This window comes from Bos indicus, chromosome 6 (assembly GCF_029378745.1).
Source record: "Bos indicus isolate NIAB-ARS_2022 breed Sahiwal x Tharparkar chromosome 6, NIAB-ARS_B.indTharparkar_mat_pri_1.0, whole genome shotgun sequence".
Taxonomy (NCBI): Eukaryota; Metazoa; Chordata; class Mammalia; order Artiodactyla; family Bovidae; genus Bos; species Bos indicus.
Window position 1 is genome coordinate 84,189,338 of NC_091765.1, and position 16,186 is coordinate 84,205,523.

The 16,186-nt window shown below is 36.2% G+C and overlaps 1 protein-coding gene across 1 annotated transcript in view; it reads right to left on the reverse strand.

Annotated features, from left to right (window-relative positions):
- LOC109560039 (transmembrane protease serine 11C-like) overlaps positions 1–16,186 on the reverse strand; it is a 48,302-nt gene that overhangs the window by 20,415 nt on the left and 11,701 nt on the right. The window contains exons 2-3 of the mRNA XM_019962056.2: positions 12,148–12,215; positions 10,613–10,776 (exon numbers count right to left, since the gene is read on the reverse strand). Of these exons, the coding sequence (XP_019817615.2) occupies positions 10,613–10,776; positions 12,148–12,215 (232 nt within the window). The remainder of the gene's footprint in view (positions 1–10,612; positions 10,777–12,147; positions 12,216–16,186) is intronic.

A 16,186-nucleotide genomic window follows, 5' to 3' on the forward strand; every position in this document is an offset into this window, starting at 1 on the left:
AGTATCTTTAGACAATTGTGTTGATATAGGACTCAGTTGATAATGTTGGACAGGAAGCTAATATTTAAGATTAGCATTTTCAGTTTGGAGAGTTTCTAGTCTGGCTATCCCACATACCTAGACACTGTGGAGTTTGCATTTTGATGCTACAGCTCTCATGTTGCATCCCACAGAGAATGACTTTGTGGATTTCTTTCATTTCATGCCCATTTATTTCTTTAAGACTCATCTTGAGATGTAGCTTCTCCATGAAGCTTTCCTTCTTATCTCCCTCTTCTCAAATAATTCCTTAGCTTCATATTGCCTTGCCAGTTTGGATATAGTAGTTTTTGATTCAAAATAACCATCATCTGGTAGTATTCACTTGTTCATTCTGAACAAACTAAATTTTTTCTCTGAAACTTATTTCAAGTTTCTTGTTTTAAATATATCTTTCCTAAAGTAAAAATTCTTCTGAGAACTGTATATATTAAAAAAAAACACAGAGAAATAATATTCAGGCAATGATTAATAGATTCAATTACAACTATGACAGAATTTATAGACTTATTTTATGCATTACTTGTGAGTAAATCCATGACAATTACATGGTTTTTGAAGTTGAACAAATGAGCTGTCATTATAGACAAACCACAACTATTTTTTTCTTACTCAGAACACGTAGGATTCATGTGTTTCTTTGGAAATTCTACATAGGAGACAAAAAATGCAGAGAGTATAAAGATATGCTATTTTAAAAGAATAGAAAAATTGGTTTGGGAGAAATTTCTGAAATTTTTAAGTTTCTTTGTGGCCTGAATTGACAGACTTGAGAAAGATTTTTCTTTTTTTAAAAAAGAGCTTTTAATATTTTTAATGCCTTGTCTTGTCCTTATTGATTTTATCTCACATTATGAGCTTTAATAAAGGCTCTTCAAAATGTACAGAGCTTTAATAAAAGGCTCTGCATATTTTATCAGAAACAGAAATCAATTGAAGGAGAATAAAACATTAAAACTGGCATTTAGTATATGGTACTTTCAGCTATTTAATGTAGGAATTAAAGAATCATATGCAACTTATCAGTAATAAAAAAGAAAAAAATCAAACTGGCTTTGCACATAATTTTAGTACCTTCACAATCTTATATAAAGTGTTTATGAATGTCAAAAGGTTTCAGGCTTCTGGAACGGAAGATAAAATATTATTATGTTTTAGTAGGAGTAATCCATTATGCTAGTTTGAAAAGATGTCCAAAATTTTCAAAGACATTTTAAAAATGTCTTTTTTTATCAAGACTTTTTATGAATGTTTTTTCATAAAAGACTTTTTATTCATAAGACTTTTTATGTCTTTTTATGAAACAAAACTCATACTATGACTCATTTAAATAATATTTGTTATGCAGCAACTCAGAGATCTAGGAACATGAGAGATAGGAACCAAACTCATCAGTGCAATTAAAAAATGATCATTTTGTTATAATAGTGCATTCAGATGTAGATGCAATAAACCCCGCTTATGTACTCTGGTACCCAATTTCTACCAAAGGTAATATCTTGCAAAGATGATGTAAAGGTTAAAATCTTCAAAACTATACTACAATATCATAGCCAGGATATTGACATTGATGGTGCTAAATTACAGAGCATTTCCATCACCACAAGAATTTGTCACATTGCTCTTTTATAGCCACACCTGTTTTCTCCCACTCTATTGCCTTCTTCAGTTCAGTTCAGTTCAGTCGCTCAGTCGTGTCCGACTCTTTGCGACTCCATGAATTGCAGCACGCCAGGCCTCCCTGTCCATCACCAACTCCCAGAGTTCACCCAGACTCACGCCCATCGAGTCACTGATGCCATCCAGTCATCTCATCCTCTGTCGTCCCCTTCTCCTCCTGCCCCCAATCCCTCCCAGCTTCAGAGTCTTTTCCAATGAGTCAACTCTTCGCATGAGGTGGCCAAAGTACTGGAGTTTCAGCTTTAGCCTCATTCCTTCTAAAGAAATCCCAGGGCTGATCTCCTTCAGAATGGACTGGTTGGATCTCCTTGCAGTCCAAGGGACTCTCAAGAGTCTTCTCCAACAGCACAGTTGGAGCATCAATTAAAAGCATCAATTCTTCGGCGCTCAGCCTTCTTCACAGTCCAACTCTCACATTCATACATGACCATTGGAAAAACCATAGCCTTGACTAGACGGACCTTTGTTGGCAAAGTAATGTCTCTGCTTTTGAATATGCTATCTAGGTTGGTCATAACTTTCCTTCCAAGGAGTAAGCGTCTTTTAATTTCATGGCTGCAGTCACCATCTGCAGTGATTTTGGAGCCCCCAAAAATAAAGTCTGACACTGTTTCCCCATCTATTTCCCATCCGGTGGGACCGGATGCCATGATCTTCATTTTCTGAATGTTGAGCTTTAAGCCAACTTTTTCACTCTCTACTTTCACTTTCATCAAGAGGCTTTTTAGTTCCTCTTCACTTTCTGCCATAAGGTGGTGTCATCTGCATATCTGAAGTTATTGATATTTCTCCTGGCAATCTTGATTCCAGCCTGTGTTTCTTCCAGCCCAGCGTTTCTCATGATGTACTCTGCATAGAAGTTAAATAAGCAGGGTGACAATATACAGCCTTGATGAACTCTTTTTCCTATTTGGAACCAGTCTGTTGTTCCATGCCCAGTTCTAACTGTTGCTTTCTGACTTGCATACAAATTTCTCAAGAGGCAGATCAGGTGGTCTGGTATTCCCATCTCTTTCAGAATTTTCCACAGTTTATTGTGATCCACACAGTCAAAGGCTTTGGCATAGTCAATAAAGCAGAAATAGATGTTTTTCTGGAATCTCTTGCTTTTTCCATGATTCTTAGTCCCTGGCAAACACTAATTTGTTTCCCTTTCTGTAATTTTGTCACTTCAAGAATGTCATATATTCATATAAATAGACACATACAAGATGTAACTTTTTGGACTGGCTTCTTTAAGTATTCAATTTCTTTTTTTTTGTTGAGAGGTATTCCATGTCATGATGTACCTGAGTTTATTTAACCATCACTTGTTGAAGGTTACCTAGGTTGTTTCAGCTTTTGACTATTAGGAATAAAGCTATAAACATTCATGCATAAATTTTTGTTTGAACACAACTCACTATTTGTCTGAGATAATGACAAGGAGTGCCACTGCTGGGTTATATGGTAGTTGCATGCTTGCTTCTTTTGAGAAATTACCAAAGAGTTTTCCAGAGTGAATGTACCATTGTACATTCCCACAGGCATCGTATGAGTGATTCAGCTTCTTCTCACTCTTGCTAGAATTTGTTAGCCATCTCTTAAGTGTGTAGCAATATCTCATTGCAGTTTTAAGTTGTATTTCCTTAATTGCTAATGATATTGAGCATCTGTTCATGTGCTTATTTGCCATCTATATATTCCTTTTGGTCAAATGTATCTTCACGTTTTTTCTCCATTTTCTGAATGGATTGTTTGTTTTCTCACTGAGTCTTGATAGTTCTTTTTATATTCTAGACTCTAGTCATTTGATGTGTAGGTGCAAATATTTTTTCCAAGTGTGTAGTTTGTCTTTTCCTCCTCTTAACAGGAGAAGGCACCCCACTCCAGTACTCTTCCTGGGAAAATCCCATGGACAGAGGAGCCTTGTAGGCTGCAGTCCTTGGGGTCACTAAGAGTTGGACACGACTGAGCAACTTCACTTTCACGCACTGGAGAAGGAAATGGCAATCCACTCCAGTGTTCTTGCCTGCAGAATTCCAGGGACCGGGGAGCCTGGTAGGCTGGCATCTATGGGGTCGCACAGAGTCGGACATGACCAAAGTGACTTAGCAGCAGCAGCAGCAGCAACAGCAGGTTATATTACACAGAGAAAAATTTGAACATTGATGAAGTCCAATTCATTATTTTTTCTTCTTATGAAACATGCTTTTGGTGTCAAGTCTAAAGAACTCTACCTAGCCCTAGATGCCAAAGATTTCCTCCCATATTTTTTCCTAAAATTATGATCTTGTATATCAATTTGGAGACAATTGCCATCTAACTGAGTCTTTTAATATGTAAAGATGATTTCTCCTGCATCCTTGGAAGTTTTGGAACTGCCGGCCTCTTCAGTTCCAATTCCAGGATATATAAAACAAACCCGTGAGTCTCACCATGTTGTTGGGCCCTGAGGTCACTAGCCAGTCTGGGCTTTTCTTATATCTGTTTTATTTGTAATAACTAGGGGTCTAAGCTATATTTAGTGAGAGAAATATGGAAAAGTGTATCCAGTCCATCTTAGAAGGTAACATTATGTATCCCTGATTGAATATTTAGAAACATTTTTTTCTCCTACCTTTTCATCTGTTTTCGGTGAAGTTATCATCTCACTGATTACTCAGACTTAAAACTTGGACATTGTATTCTGTTCCTTTTACTGTTGTGTCTCATATCCAGTCTTAGGTTCTGTAAATTCTATAAGTATAATCTCTTTAACATGTTTATTATTTCTAATATTATTTTCACTATTATATTTCAGGTTTTTAATTCTTCACACTTGGACAGTTGCAATTCTTTCCTAGCTGATCTCTTTGCTTAAAGACTCTCCCCACTAGTTCATCTTACACAATAGTATCAGATAAAAATTTTAGAAAAGAGACCTTTCATTACAGGTCTTTCATGATTTAATGGATTTTAATGGACCCTTTATAACTACCAAAGCCAAACTCTTTAACCTAAAACTAATCACTTTTAATATATATTATATTATAAGACACTCAAGCTGAGCGTATGGAATTCTGTGGCTTCAAAGGGTTAAGTTCCTGGGAAATGACAGGCAGCCAGGTCAGACTTGAAAAGAGATAGGAAAGTTGCTCTAGCTATATGCACAGTTGGACTCTTAGGAGTATGTAAGGCAAGTGGGATTTCCAAAAGCCCATAATAAATTTGAGTTTATTTGGGCTTGATGGTAGCTTACAGTGCTCTATGGCAGTCTGTATTAGTCAGAGTTCTCTAGAGAAACATATATGTTATGAGGAATTGGCTCACAGGCAATTATGGAGGCTGAGAAATCCCACAATATACCATTTGTTAGCTGGAGACCAAGAGAGTGCTGTCATTCTAGTCAAAGGCCTGAGAAATGCAATGCCAGTCTGAGGGCAGGAGAAAACCAATGCTCCAATTTAATCAGCCATGCAGAGAGAGAGAATTCACTCTTCCTCTATCCTTCTGCTCTGTTTAGGCCCTCAATGGATTGGATTATGCTCACCCATATTGGAGAGGGCAATGAGTCAGTCCACCCATTCAAATGCTAATGTCTTCTGAAAACATCCTCACAGAAGCCAGGAATATGTTTAAACAGATATCTGGGCACGTGGAATGGCACAGTCAAGTTGGCACAAAATTTACCATCATATAAGCTCAGATGAATAATACCAGACTTTAGTCAGGACAGTAGTGTCTGGTGTGCAGGTGTTAAAAGCCACGGGTACAAGGATTGTGTGCTCAGTTGTGCCTGACTTTTTGTGATCCCATGGATTATAGCTTGCCAGGTTGCTCTGTTCATGAAACTTTCCAGGCAAATATACTGGAGTGGGTTGCCATTTCCTTCTCCAGGGGTCTTCCCAACCTAGGGATCAAACCCATGACTTTTTTGTCTCCTGCATTAGCATGTAGATTTTTTTACTACTGTGTCACCTTGGAAGCCATGAGTACAAGATTCCAGTAATTTTATGGGTAGGTGACAAGAGCTATCATAGCTATTAGGACACCAGTCCAAATGGCTAAGTTTCTAAGAGAAACTTCAGCTTGAGAATGAAAAAGTAGAAACCACAAATTACTAAAATAGAAATTGTTGTACAATACAGAATAGAGAAGCAGATTGGGAATTCAGTCACAAGAAGTATCAAGGAAAAGATATGATACAGATAGCATAGGGCAGAAATTCAGGATTCATCTCAGGTATACTGGATCTAAATTGGCAAGATGAATTTAGAACTTCACTAAAAAAATCTGTGGGGTCTGGTCAGCTAATAGGATGCCTCTTTTGATCTAGAGTGTCAGTCATTCTAGATAATCTAACAGGTAGTTTAGGCAAGTAACTGAGTTGGCTCACTAGAGGCAGTGTTTTAGCATTAATCATTTAAACTTAGTGTTAACTATCAAAAATAACTATTGTAAATTATGTTTTTTCCTTTTTAGAGATTAAAAAATAAGGATGACTCATTTGCAGGATCATTCTTAGTTCATGGATAATTTTGTGGCAGCATCTCTTGTGGGCCCTATTGATAGTGAGTCTTTTAATGAAATGACTATTAATAAGTTTTAAATTCTTTAAAATATCTGGACAATGTCTAATAGCTGTATCATTCAATAACATATATTTCAAACTTGCATTTGAAAAATAACTTAAATATTGTTTGAAACAAATTCCTGGCTTTATTGAAAGACATTTTGAATTGCCAACAGAAATAGTGCTCCATATCTCTTGGTAAACCTGGAAACATTCTCTGCAATAAAGTCAACAATCAGGAAACAAGGGTATCTGAGAAGTCAAAAGCTATATCAAAAGATATATCAAAAATATCAGCTCACTAAAGCTTATATAACTAAATAAGGAGGCTCAATACACCTTAATTGAAAGGCTATTTCATTTTTCCAATTTTAATATAGAAATTACTATAAAACATTGTAAAATAATTTAAAATTTTAAAATTTTACATTTTAAGGTGAATTTGAAGAAGGTAGGAGAAAGAACAGAGAGAATAAAAGTGACAACAAGAATTTGACTTGACATTGAAGTATGAAAATGAACAGATATGAGAGCTCAAAACTCCAATATTGGGGTTTATTTGGTGAAAGCATTAATATCTCTTCATTCCCTAAATGCTCTGAGGGCACTACAATATCCACTCTAAATTAGTGGATGTCCATAGTAATGTCAAAGAGGAGGTGGTAGGTTTGAGAAAGATTTTTGTAAAAATATAACTTTAAAGAGAACTTTTCTGTTTTGTTAAAAAGATGAAATATAAACTCTTCAGGATCCCAGGGATGGGGGAGCCTGGTGGGCTGCCATCTATGGGGTCTCACAGAGTTGGACACAACTGAAGCGACTTAGCAGCAACAGTAGGAAATTTGCTTATTTAGAAAGACTTATTTCAAAGAACTGTCTCTGGTCAAGGTCTTATACTACTGAGACTATTGCAAGATATACTTTGCAGATAAAACATGTTTGTGGAGCTGAAGATTGGTTCTTGGTTGAGAAAGGACACTGTGGGAGACAACATACTTTGAAAAAATGTCCTCTAGAATTTACTTAAGAATTATTGGATAAAGTTGCTTAAAATGTGTTACAAATGAACCTATGCAGCATCTCAGGATCAAGCCACATGAAAACGGTGTGTTCTACTAACATGATTTATATCTAAGCATTAGCCAGTTGCTCACAAATGAGTGCAAGACCAGAGTTTCATTCTTCTTGTAAAACCCTTAATAGTGGGTCAGGATGATCATCCTTGTGTATGAATTTCTATTAGTTCTACATAATTTAGTTTTTACTTTAACCAATTATGATTTAGGATAAGTATTTAAAATATTTTTCATGCTTAATCAGTAGATGGTTAAGTATAGCAGTATGTACAAGGCATTTGTCTGCAGGAAATAATAATTACTTTTTAAAACAAGTTACAGTCATATTCTTAAGTATGCCCATTAAAGTCATGAACATTCAACTTTATAAGGCATTTTATTAAAAACCTCACTTCAGTTTATGAGGATATTTTTCTGTTTTTACAAAAAATGATTCTGATTTTTCCTTCCAGAGCTTCCAGGAGAGAAACACAATATGGTCATCCTTGCAGCTGTGTACTTGGTACATCTAGCATTACATTTTCTTCTTAGCTCTTAGCTTAATAGTTTATGGAAGTGATAGTCAAGTGCATCATATTGTGAGATCGACTTGCTGGGTGATATATCACTTGCAATGCTTTACTTGTTTTTTCTTTCTTTGCATTAAAATTTTAATTACATGAACATAAGTATCATATGTATGTTCTGTTCTGATTCTTAAGCTGTGAAACAACAAGATCATGTAAGCATGACCTTATAATTTACAAAGGACATTATAAAAGAAAAATTGTGTTAACTAATTATAACTATTGAAGTTATCATCTCTATTTTTAAAAGAATATAATATTATTTAAGCATAAAGCATAAGTGAATATAAATTTAGGGGTTTGGGAATGCATAAAGTCTTTTACCACTAAAGCCACCTGAGAGTTTTTTTCAGAAAACTATTCTATCATGGGCAGGGGAAAACTATATGTTGTTCTCTAGGTTTTATGCTCATTGGTCAATTTGAAAATCCTCTGATCTAGTAAGTTTATAACTGATGGAGAAAATGTTGATCTCTCACTGAAGAATACACCATCAATACTGACTGTTAGTACCTAGGACAGTAGTTGCAAGTGTCATTTTCTTGGAATTCATGAGTAAGTGGGAAATTAAATTACATATTATGTTCACAGTTCTTAGTAATTAAGGCATTCTTTACCTCTTAAATCTGGGGATAACAATGTTTGCTAGAACATATATGTGCCAAACTTGCCATCAGTCTTTCTCAGTTGGGGTTCTGGAAGGGGATTAAGCTCAAAAATCCCAGGTGGCTTTTGTTTTGATGAAACTTTTATGCACCTAAAATATCATCCAGATGATTCAGAGTTTATGCATATCGTTATTCTACATGCACTCTTCTAAGCATAATAATATAGGAACACTGGATATTGTATTCAGCAATTCATTGTAGCTTAGAGCACTGATCAGTGATGTCTTTTTCCTCTGTGTTAGCAGCTTGTATGAAAATGAAATCCACAACCTTGACATACTTATCAGGTACTAGGCAAACCAACTAACCAGGCAGCAATAAGGTCAGGTTATTCAATAAGATGCTTTGACAGCAACCTTGGCTACCTAAATAAGCTTTCGTAAATCCCTAAGCCAGAGATCCATTTATGTGGTGACCAGTGAATATTCATAATCTCTTTAAGTAAGAACTGTCTTAAATGTGAGCTTTGTGTTAAGTCACTTCATTGTGATTTTGGAGGCCTAGCCCGGTTGACTTCTGAGTTTGATCCTGCACCTGTGAACGTCCAGTCAGTTTCATGAGACATCTAGCTTCTGATAAGAGGTGATGGGAGGAGAGAGAGGGAGTTTCTAGGTGGAGGCTAAGACAGTACCAAAGCACTGTGTGTACTTAAGTGTATTGCACTTACCAGTCACTACTCTTCATAAACTTGTAGGATGCACTGTAATAAATAAAACTACAGAGAAAAGCCATAAACCTAGAAAATGCCTTCAGAAAGTTCATTTTCCTGGGATCCTATTTAATGTTCTTAAAGTCTGGAGGAATACCAGGAATATAATGCTGTTTCTTAACTACATGAGCTCATGTTTTTAGCGGATGAGTTTCTAAAAATATGTCCTTGTTGGTGAATTCTCTATAAATTGGAGAACTGCTTTATTTCTCTGTGATTTTTTTTGAGGTCATCAGAGTTTGGATAAGCTATGTGAGAAGGAAGGCTGTACAACAGAGCATCTAATATAACCTGAGGGGAGTCACATTTCAACAACATGATGTCTTTTTATCCAGGAGAAGCATATTCAGGTTTTACTTTTTGATCCTTTTGCTATTCCAGACAAATGAACACTTGGAGTGGATTTTTTTCCACAAACATTTAGTCCTTCCTGTAGGCTGGGGATACTTTTTTTCCCTTGATCATATTTGTTGTAGCAGAGAACTGATAGCCTAGCTTAGATGTGCCAGGCATTGGCTGTACTTTCATCAAGACCAGAGAAACACTGATTATCCTGGGAAGGGAGAATGTGTGTCCCTGTCTTTTAGAAGCCATCTTCCACAATATTGTCACATGACCAAGAACAAGAATTAGAGTATATACAGGAGTGAAACAAATGAAGTCCATTAAAGGCTTATCAAGAAATAAATTTGCTGTTAAGGAGATTTAAACTAAATTTCTGGAATTTGGGAGTCTAGATTCTTGAGACATCCAAAAGAACTTAGGGAGAAATCATGACCCACAGAAGAGTTTGAGTTTAAGATTGTCTTGTTTTGCAAAGAAAACTTGGAACCCAATGTGACTCTTCTTGGGTACTATTAGATACTCTGTCATAGAGCCTTTCTTCTCACATAGCTTATCCAACCTTTGATGATTTCAAAAACAAAACCACAGAGAAATAAAACAGCTCTCCAGCTTATAGAAAATTCACCACCAAGAATATATTTTTGGAAACTCATCTGCTAAAAACATGAGCTCATATAGTAAAGAAACAGCACTATTTGGCACCCTGATATTTGAGTTCACGCAAAGAAAATTTGGGACTTATATTTGGGACCATGATAGCTTTTTTTAAAATCTATAATTAAGTAAAGTTTGATTTCAAGAACAAAGGAATGATATTATATTAAAAATTGATTAACACAGACCTTAATTACTTTAACGGTGGTTAAAAGTAATTACCATTATCTATTAAATGATAAAGAGAGCAGTATTGTTTTCAATTGCACAACAAAGCACCACACTCAAATTAAAAGTGAATGAAATGAAAATTATTCTGCCCCATACATAAAAAGACTTACCTGAAAATCTAAATGAAGAAGAATCTATACATAATGACCCAGTTTTGCCGTTTAGCTTCTGACGTAAAATGGTTTCGATCTTATCTCGAAATTTTGCAGAAGTATTTGTATAATAAGATTTAAACTTAAGCACGATGTGTATTATCACCTTTCCTTTAGCTTGGCTGCAAAACAGAAAAAGACAAAGAAATTATACTTTATTACGGAGTCTCTATCATTTTTAGTGGAGTCATTCTATCCTTTGGTTATCAGAGTTCCTGGCAGATTTCCAGTTCCTTTGAAGGGAGTGAAAATGGCACTTTGTTGGCATGGTGAACAGTAAAGAGAGACTGATTTAGACTCAATGGGAACTGACTTTGTATTCTAGATCTACCATTTGCCAGTTCATTGACTATAGCAAGGAGCACTGTACTCCATACTGTTCATCTCTATAACGTGTGCATGATCAGTCGTTCAGTTGTGTCTGACTCTTTGTGACCCCATGGACTGTAGCCTTTTCCAGTCAAGAATACTGGAGTGGGTAGCCGTTTCCTTCTCCATCTCTATAATGGGGATGATAATGCCATTTACTGGGTTATTGTAAACACCACATAAGATAATATATATGGAGGTGTTTTGAAAAAATCTCAGAATGTTATGGGACAATTATTTACTAACATAAAGGTATCTATGTTTCATAAATGCACTATGGACCTTGTAGGAAGAGCCAATAGCAAATAATGAAATGAAATGTAACAGGTAAAGATGACAGAATCATTTATAGTTTTTTTTCTTCTTTATTGGTGGAGGCACAATTGCAAGACTGGGTCAAGTTCTCTTACTGTGAATGTGTGAAAAGTTTATTTTTCTTTGGGCAAAGCCAATCACAAGTACAGATGGCCTAAGGTCTCTTTCTCACCCCAGCCTTAAAAAAACCCTATGGTGCTTTGTTTCAGGGAAGATAAAACAGTTCTGGCTTCTCTTCTCTGTTGCAAAAGACTTGAACATTGTCTCCCTTGTCTGTTCAGTTTTGTCCAGTGTAATTTGTGCTTTGACAGCCCTGTGATGGGAACAATGTTGGCATGTTTATTGGAGGAATAACAGATCTGTGTGGATGTCAAGTGTTATATGAGGATGAGGGTATGAGATGAAGTCAGAGAGAAGCCAGATCGTATCAGGTAAGATGATATATATCCTTGAGATATTAGCTACTCCTGTGTCAGACATTCTGTACCTGGTTCTCTTATCTTATCCGTTCTTTCTTATATTGAAATCATCATCTCGTTTAAATTTGCTCTTTGGCTTTGTGCCTTCCAATGAAAAACAAATCCATTTAACCCTTACCTGATACTCTCCATGAGCTAGAACTCTTGGTTCTGGTTTAATAATTTCCCAGCAGACCTTGAATATATTTTTTACATTTGAAACTGCTAGTGGTTTTGAAGCCCTAGATTTAACCTTTTGATTATATACTATACAAAGACATTCTGTTAAATATAAGATATGAAAGCAAAGGAAAATTTTATTTTTTGTGCATGTCAGGCTGTTTTACATACCTTACTTGGACAACCTGGGATGTGACATACTGTCTTCTCAGTCTGGATCCATGAAATGTTTCATTTATCTGTTAAAAGTAATATGAACAATGACTTATTTTTTAATTTTCATTGTGGAGAACTTCAAATATATGTGAAAGTATAGAAAGAAAAATGAACCTGACGTACCCATCAGTCAGCTTCACCAAATATCAATAAATGACCAAATCAGTTTAATTTTACTACTACTCACATCCTAGGAATTAAATAATTACTTAATATCATCAAATACATACTGTTCAAATTTCTCTGGATCTCATTTAAAAAAGAGATGGAATGTGTGTTAAATATGTATTTTTTAAAAAATTACCTTTATACTGGCTCAACTAATTCACAAATATTCTTGAATCAATAAATTGTGTGACAAAGTGAGGCGAAAATATTTGCTTCCTTCCCAACAGTATGAAAGGAAAGAATATTTTTCTCTTATTTTGGAGAAGTAAATTCAAAGGTTCACCTGATAGAGTTTATCTTCCATGTTCAGACTTCTTGTGAACATCAATGCCACTAAACAGAAGTGTCCCCAGAAGGAGGAAATGTTTCTAATTTATTTTTGTACTATGGAAGCTCTTTCTTCATATCTGGACTGCAAACCATTTCCCCTGATCTTTCAGTTATGTGCTACTGGTAGGTTCAAAGCAGTATACATGGAAATCGCTGAGAGAAAGTTTATGTAAGAGTCATTTTCTCAGCTGTTCTAGATTTAACCTAATGGATAATTTATTGCAACAGGATCTTCACAGAGTACAGGACAAAATTTGCACTGTCCATAGTTTTTATTTTGGCAAAAATAATGCTTCAAAAACAGTCACTTATTATTGGAATTGCAGAGATTTAATATATCTTTTTTCTCTGGCTCCAAGGAGTTGGAAGTATTCATTTATTCAATAATATCTACTGAAATAAAAATACAAATTAATTAGATAGATCCATACTTTCTAGGAGATTCAACAAAGGAGAGAGATAATAAGCACCAGATCAGATCAGATCAGTTGCTCAGTCGTGTCTGACTCCTTGCAACCCCATGAATCGCAGCACGCCAGGCCTCCCTGTCCATCAATAACTCCCGGAGTTCACTCAGACTCACGTCCATCGAGTCAGTGATGCCATCCAGCCATCTCATCCTCTGTCATCCCCTTCTCCTCTTGCCCCCAATCCCTCCCAGCATCAGAGTCTTTTCCAATGAGTCAACTCTTCGCATGAGGTGGCCAAAGTACTGGAGTTTCAGCTTTAGCATCATTCCTTCCAAAGAAATCCCAGGGCTGATCTCCTTCAGAATGGACTGGTTGGATCTCCTTGCAGTCCAAGGGACTCTCAAGAGTCTTCTCCAACACCACAGTTCAAAAGCATCAATTCTTCAGCCCTCAGCCTTCTTCACAGTCCAACTCTCACATCCATACATGACCACAGGAAAAACTATAGCCTTGACTAGACAAACCTTTGTTGGCAAAGTAATGTCTCTGCTTTTGAATATGCTGTCTAGGTTGATCATAACTTTCCTTCCAAGGAGTAAGCGTCTTTTAATTTCATGGCTTCAGTCACCATCTGTAGTGATTTTGGAGCCCCCAAAAATAAAGTCTGACAGTGTTTCCACTATTTCCCCATCTATTTCCCATGAAGTGATGGGACTGGATGCCATGATCTTCGTTTTCTGAATGTTGAGCTTTAAGCCAACTTTTTCACTCTCCACTTTCACTTTCATCAAGAGGCTTTTTAGTTCCTCTTCACTTTCTGCCATAAGGGTGGTGTCATCTGCATATCTGAGGTTATTGATAATAAGCATACAAAGAAATAAATATATAAATATGATAACGAGATAGTGTTAGGTGATATTGAAAATGCAAAATAACAATGTAGTGATTTAGGGGATACTGTTTGAATGATAAAATAAGATCCTTTTTAAGACATTTGATTGAGACTTGAAAGATGCAAAGTTGATAATCAAGGGAAGAAGAATATTCTAGATGGAGTGAACAGCAGGTGATATAATCTCAGATAAAAATGAGATTCGTATTTGAGAGAGAGCAGTAAAGTTGTGACTCAAGTACAGTGAGTAAGGGAGAGTGTGTAAGTTGAGGTTGCCCTGGTAAATAGCAATGCCATTACAGAGAGCCTATTTGGATAAATTTGGATTTGGTAATAAATTTGGATTTAGTAATAAATTTGGATGTTATTCCTAAATTTATGAATGGAGGAATCCTGACAACATGGTAACTAAAATATCCTATATTTTTCTTCAATTCTCTATTCCAATCTGCCACTCCTGGGGGGCAGGTGGGATTGGGTTTTATAGAAGTCCTACAAACAGGAAGGTGATGAGAAACTGTTTTCCATGGGTCAGGGAAGAACCTAGAGAATAATCTGAGAGTCCTGTGCAAGGACAGAATCATAACAGGCCCTGGGAAGATCTTGGCTGACAGAGGTTTGTGAATATCCAGGGATAAGTTTGACACTGGACCATGAGACTGTGTTCCCATGGACCAACAGAAGTCATGAAGGAACTGCAAAGGGGGCTGAAGCTTTTTCGCTTCTGATGCTGGGAGAGTACTGGGTAGAAAGTGGGAAGCTGGAAGACTTCCTTCTGGGTCCTTGGTGAGGCAGGAGGCCTGCTGCCCCAACTTCAGCCTACAGGATTTAAGAACATCTCATCTTCTATCTTGTAGGATTGTCTCCAATAACAAGGCAGTGACCTGAATACACCAACAAGGAAAAATGATAACACAAATAAGGAAACCCAACAGCCAGAGAAAGGAAATAACAGATTAGATCTCATCAAAACAGAACTTCTGGAGGAAACAGCAACCTAAACAACAATGATAAAAAAAGCACTCATGCCAACATTCAGGTAGGTTAAAAAAAGATGATACAGTATTAAGAAGCACACTTTTCAAGTTAAAATATTTAGTGAGTCAATTTAAAAAGATGAGCATCATTCTTGAGATACAAATTCGTGGCCTAAAAGGCCAAAAACAACATATACTTTAAATAGTAAAATTTAAAAAGAAGAAAACAAAGAGAAACAAAACAAAACACTTCGATCATGATTCCAAAAGTGGTTATGAATGATAGAATCTTGAAGGCAGAAAAAATTACAGTAATGTAAGTAGTAGGACAAAGAGGTTCTGAATTAAAGAAAGATCAAAATCTGCATATTCAAAGAGATAGACTGTGTTTCAGGCAGATTTGATATATCAGAGGACTATTTTCAAATTTTAGATACTAAGAAACACTTCTACCAACTTCCATATTGAAGTTATATTGTTGGGCAAAATCTTGGCTTCTCTGCCCACTGAAGCTAAATAAAAAAATATGGAGACAGGGTTTGTAGGAAATAGAAAAGTGGCTTTAATTCTCAGCTGGCCGAGAGGGGAATACAGTAAGCTCATGCCTCAACAACTGTGCCCCCTCCATGAGGAGTCTAGGGGCTTATATCAGTTGAGGCTCACAGTCAGGAGTCAGTGATGAGGAACAAAGGTGTTAGGATCTTGTCAAAAACAGTCATAGGCTGGTGTCAGTAACCCAGTAATTGAGTCTGGCAGTTCAGTGGCTCTGTGGCCTACTTTCTGATATGTACCTGCAAGAGGATGGGTGTTGTAAGAGTAAACAGCAGATACAGGCTGTATTTAGCAGAGTCAAAGGAAAATAGATGTGAAGTATAGCTCCTGCAAAGTTAGGAGGCAGAAAAGCAAACTTAGTTACAGACATGCAAAGTTAGGAGAAGTTAAAGTAAAAAAATAAATAAATAAAAAAACTAGGAATGTTCAGGCCTGCTCACTGTTCTCTTTATTTTCTTTGATATCAGGAAAAGGAAAGAAAACAACTCATTCCTCTTTTCTTCCTTGTCATTGCGACAGTTAAAATATATTAATAGAAGAAATAGAATCAATTTCATCTGTAACATTTGAAGATGGAAGCTGGTGGAATAATAGCCTCATATCTGAGAGAAAAAACTGACAATTCAACAATCCTATTCCCAATCAGGACATAATCGCACTTTAGA